General features: G+C 46.0%; 1 protein-coding gene across 1 annotated transcript in view; it reads left to right on the top strand.

Moving 5' to 3' along the window:
- The window catches only part of CCNF (cyclin F), a 36836-nt gene that overhangs the window by 16570 nt on the left and 15237 nt on the right, over window positions 1-5029 (top strand). The window contains exon 9 of the mRNA XM_017858495.1: window positions 1919-2070. Coding sequence (XP_017713984.1) covers window positions 1919-2070 — 152 coding nt within the window. The remainder of the gene's footprint in view (window positions 1-1918; window positions 2071-5029) is intronic.

Genomic DNA, 5029 nt, shown 5'->3' on the forward strand with positions numbered 1-5029 from the left:
TTTTTTTTTTTTTTTGAAATGGCATTTTGCTCAGTTCCCCAGGCTGGAGTCCAATGGTGCGATCTCGGTTCATTGCACCCTCTGCCTCCTGGGTTCAAGCAATTCTCTTGCCTCAACCTCCCAAGTAGTTGGGATTACAGGCACCTGCCATCATGCCCAGCGAATGAAGTTACTTAATTTTAAAGTAGTATTGCAACAAGGGGAAAGCACCAACTATAAGATGTTGGAGAATTTTAAAGGTTAGAGAGAAAAGGATTTTCTTTCATAAGGAAGAGAAAACAAGGTCAGAAAAAAACTGGGAAGGGGAGGGATAGAACATGGTGAAAGTAGATGCTAGATCAGGGAATATTTTACGCAGAAGTCAGCCTGGTGTTTTTTTTTTGTTTGTTTGGTTTTTTTGAGGCGAGGTCTTGCCCTGTTGCCTAGGCTGGAGTGCAGTGGCACAGTCTCAGCTCACTGCAGCCTCCGCCTCCCAGGTTCAGGCAATTCTCTCACCTCAGCCTCCCGAGTATCTGGGATTACGTGTGTACTACCACGCCTGGCTAATTTTTTATATTTTTTTATTTATTGTATTTATGTATTTTTTTGTTTGTTTGAGACAAAGTCTAGTTTTGTTGCCAGGTAGAATGCAGTGGTGTGATCTTGGCTCACTGCAACATCTGCCGCCTGGGTTCAAGCCATTCTTCTGCCTCAGCCTCCTGAATAGCTGGGACTACAGGTGCAGGCCAGCACACCCAGCTAATTTTTGTATTTTTAGTAGAGACAGGGTTTCACCATGTTGGCCAGGATGATATTGATCTCTTGACCTCGTGATCTGCCCACCACGGCCTCCCAAAGTGCTGGGATTACAGGCGTGAGCCACCGCGCCAGCCTGAGTGCTATTTTAAATCATCCAGAATCAGCTGTGTATAATTCTCAGCAAAGTCAGTGATTTAGAAGCATACTTTGCAAATTGTGTCGTGTGCAACAATAAACTGGAGATCTTCTTGAAATGCAGATTCTCATTCAAGAGATCCGGGGTTGGTCTTATGTTTCTGCGTTTTTTTTTATTATTTATTATTATTATTTTTTTTTGAGAAGGAGTCTCGCTCTGTCGCCCAGGCTGGAGTGCAGTGGCCAGATCTCAGCTCACTGCAAGCTCTGCCTCCTGGGTTTATACCATTCTCCTGCCTCAGCCTCCCAAGTAGCTGGGACCACAGGTGCCTGCCACCTCACCTGGCTAGATTTTTGTATTTTTTAGTAGAGACGGGGTTTCACCGTGTTAGCCAGGATGGTCTTGATCTCCTGACCTCATGATCCACCCGTCTCGGCCTCCCAAAGTGCTGGGATTACAGGCTTGAGCTACCGCGCCCGGCTGACTAATTTTTTTGTTTGTATTTTTAGTAGAGACAGGGTTTCACCGTGTTAGCGAGGATGGTCTCGATCTCCTGACCTCGTGATCCACCTGCTTCGGCCTCCCAAAGTGCTGGGATTAAAGGCATGAGCCACCGCGCCTGGCCTGAAAATAGCTGTTTTTAATAATCACAGTGTTTGCTGGTATGAAGCTGTGATGAAGCAGGTGCTCCTATTCCTGGGTGTAAACATTGGCAGAAGCCTTTTGGAGAGCACTGGGGTGTGTGACCAGAGACTTAACACAGCTGCCCCAGGCGTTAGCCATGTAAGAAACTGAGACCTGAGCCACGGTGGAAAGGCCATTGACATTTCATTATATATCTTTTCTCATGTCATCTATGACTTATTCAAAAAAGAATAATAATTAAAACCTGAGCCATCCTCGTTCCCGAAGCTTGTGAAGGTTTTAAGTTAAGTGGGGCAGTGCGTCCATATGCATTTGCTGCCTGAATGGCCCTTTGCTTCAGAAATGGAAAACCACAACACAGCTGCTGCCTCACACTCATGTTTGTCTTTTCTTCCTCAGCTGTCTTTAGCCAAAGCCTGTGCAAATGGAAACCAGCTTGGACTAGAGGTGAGAGCTTCCAATGAGATCGTCTGCCAGCTATTTCAGGCTTCCCAGGCTGTCAGTAAGCAGCAAGTCTTCTCCGTGCAGAAGGGACTCAATGACACAATGAGGTGAGTCATTCAGGCTGGGGCTTCTAATCAGAGTGGCACAGCAGCCTCCAGGGGAAGGGAGCCCTGTCATAGGGCGGCATAGAGTTCCGTATCACCCTTTTTTTTTTTTTTTTTTTTGAGACGGAGTCTCGCTCTGTCGCCCAGTCTGGAGTGTAGTGGCACGATCTCAGCTCACTGCAAGCTCTGCCTCCTGGCTTCAAGCAATTCTCCTGCCTCAGCCTCCTGAGTAGCTGGGACTACAGGTGCCCACCACCACACCCAGCTAATTTTTTTTATATTTAGTAGAGATGGGGTTTCACCACGTTAGCCAGGATGGTCTCAATCTCCTGACCTCGTGATCCACCCACCTCAGCCTCCCAAAGTGCTGGGAATACAGGCATGAGCCACCGCGGCTGGTCTTGGGTAATACCTAAGTTATTATGGAGTTTTTGGAAGAAAATATCCTACTCTGCTTTCTTCAGTTACCTTTTTTTTTTTTTTTTTTGAGACAGGGTCTGGCTCTGTCACTCAGGCCAGAGTGCATGATTTCAGCTCACTGCAGACCTCCGCCTCCCAGTCTCAAGTGATCCTTCCGCCTTGCCCTCCTGAGTAGCTGGGACTACAGGTCACACCACCACGCACAGCTAATTTTTGTATTTTTAGTAGAGACAGGGTATCACTCTGTTGCCCAGGCTAGTCTTGAACTCCTGAGCTTTTCAAACGACCCTCCTGCCCCAGCCTCCCACAGTGCAGTGATCTTTTTTAAGCCATAGAACATGTTGAACATCTTTTTTTGTTTTTTTTGTTTTTTGTTTTTTTTTTTTTGCGATAGGCTGTCTGTCACTCAGGGTGGAGTGCAGTGGTGTGATCTCGGCTCACTATAACCTCCGCCTCCTGGGCTCAAACCTTTCTCCTAACTCAGTCCCCCAAGTAGGACTACAGGCACCACACCTGGCTAAATTTTGTATATTTTGTAAAGATGGGGTTTTGTCATGTTGGCCAGGCTGGTCTCAAACTCTTGGCCTCAAGCGATCTGCCCACCATGGCCTCCCAAAGTACTGAGATTACAGGCGTGAGCCACTGCTCTGAGCCTCCATTGAACATCTTAAACATCTTTCTGAGATGTTGAGATTCATATTTCCAATTCCCAAAGCTGGGACACAGCCTTTTCTTTATGGCCAGTCTCTGTAAGCATCAGCATGTCACATGAAACTCAGTGGCCCTCAGGAGCCCTGCCTTCTGGGGCAGCTGTCATGCTGACCACTAAATCACAGAGAGGGTAAAATGGAAAACATGCGTGATTTTCAACTTTATGCATGAGATTTCAGATACAGTTTGGATTTACAATGGGAAGCCTCTGGTTACCCCATCAGGAGACAACACCCAGCACATAGTAAGCACTCAGTAAACATTTACATATTTACAAAATGACCAGGTCAGGCCAGGCGTGCTGGCTCACACCTGTAATCCTAATCCTAAGTTTTTTGTTTTGTTTTGCTTTGTTTTGTTTTGTTTTGTTTTGAGACAGAGTCTTGCTCTGTCACCCAGGTTGAGTGCAGTGGTGCGATCTTGACTCACTGCAACCTCCCTCTCCCAGGTTCAAATGATCCTCCTACCTCAGCTTTTTGATTAGCTGGAATTGTAGGCATGTGTCATGACATCTGACTAATTTTTGTATTTTCAGTAGAGACGGTTTCACCATTTTGACCAGGCCTCAAGCAATCTGCCCACCTCAGCCTCCCAAAGTACTGGGATTATAGGCGCGAGCCACTGCGCCCAGCCAATCCTAGCACTTTGGGACACTGAGGAGGGAGGATCGCTTAAACCCAGGAGTCTAAGACCAACCCCATCTCTATGAAGAAAAAAGAATTATCATCCCTTCCCTAGAGAGGCCTGATATCCCTTTCTGACACACACACACACATCACACATGCACACTGACACACAGGCCTAGGGATGTAGCACCCCTTTCCCCTACATTAAATGACACTGGCCGGGCGCTGTGCGTCATACCTATAATCCTAGCATTTTGGAAGGCCAAAGTGGCAGGATCACTTGAGGCCAGGAGTTCACTGCAGTGAGCTATGATCGTGCCACTGCACTCCAGCCTGAGACACAGAGCAAGACCCTCTCCTCACAAAAAAAGAATGAAAATCTTTTTATAAAATGGCACCAAGCTGTAGTGCTATTGAGTCCTGTGCTGCCTGTGTGGTGAAGCAGTCCCCTTCCATCTTTCTGTTGGAAGAAATATGCTGATAACACCTTCTAACCTTCTTGGTCTGCTCTCTTTTTTTGGTTTGTTGAAATTCATTTTATGTGTGTGGGCATTTTTTTTTTTTTAATTTACCAGGGAGATGCAGCATTTGATGTAAAACGAAGGTACATTCGCTATTTTAATGTATGCAATTCAGTGGTCTGTTTTATTTTTACTTTTTAATTTATTTTATTTTATTTTTGAGATGGAGTCTCAGTCTGTCGCCCAGGCTGGAGTCCAGTGGTGCGATCTCGGCTCACTGCAACCTCTGCCCCACTGGGTTCAAGCAGTTCTCTTGCCTCAGCCTCCGAGTAGCTGAGATTACAGGTGCCTGCCTCTGCGCCTGGCTAATTTTTTTATTTTTAGTAGAGACGGGGTTTCACCGTGTTGGTCAGGCTGGTCTTGAACTCCTGACCTCATGATCCACCCGCCTCAGCCTCCCAAAGTTCTGGGAATACAGGCATGAGCCACTGTGCCCCGCCCTGTTTTTATTTTTATTTTTTTAATTAATTAAATTTTTTTTTTTTTTTTTTTTATTAATTTAAATTTTTTTTTTTTTTTTTTTTTTTTTTTTTTTGAGATGCAGTCTCACCCTATTGCCCAAACTGGAGCCTACTGGTGTGATCTCAGCTCACTGCAGCTTCCGCCTCCTGGGTTCAAGCAATTCTCACACCTCAGCCTTCCAAGTGGCTGGGACTATAGGCATGCACCACCACACCTAGCTAA

This window comes from Rhinopithecus bieti, unplaced genomic scaffold, assembly GCF_001698545.2.
Source record: "Rhinopithecus bieti isolate Rb0 unplaced genomic scaffold, ASM169854v2 scaffold_47707, whole genome shotgun sequence".
In the NCBI taxonomy this organism is placed as follows: Eukaryota; Metazoa; Chordata; class Mammalia; order Primates; family Cercopithecidae; genus Rhinopithecus; species Rhinopithecus bieti.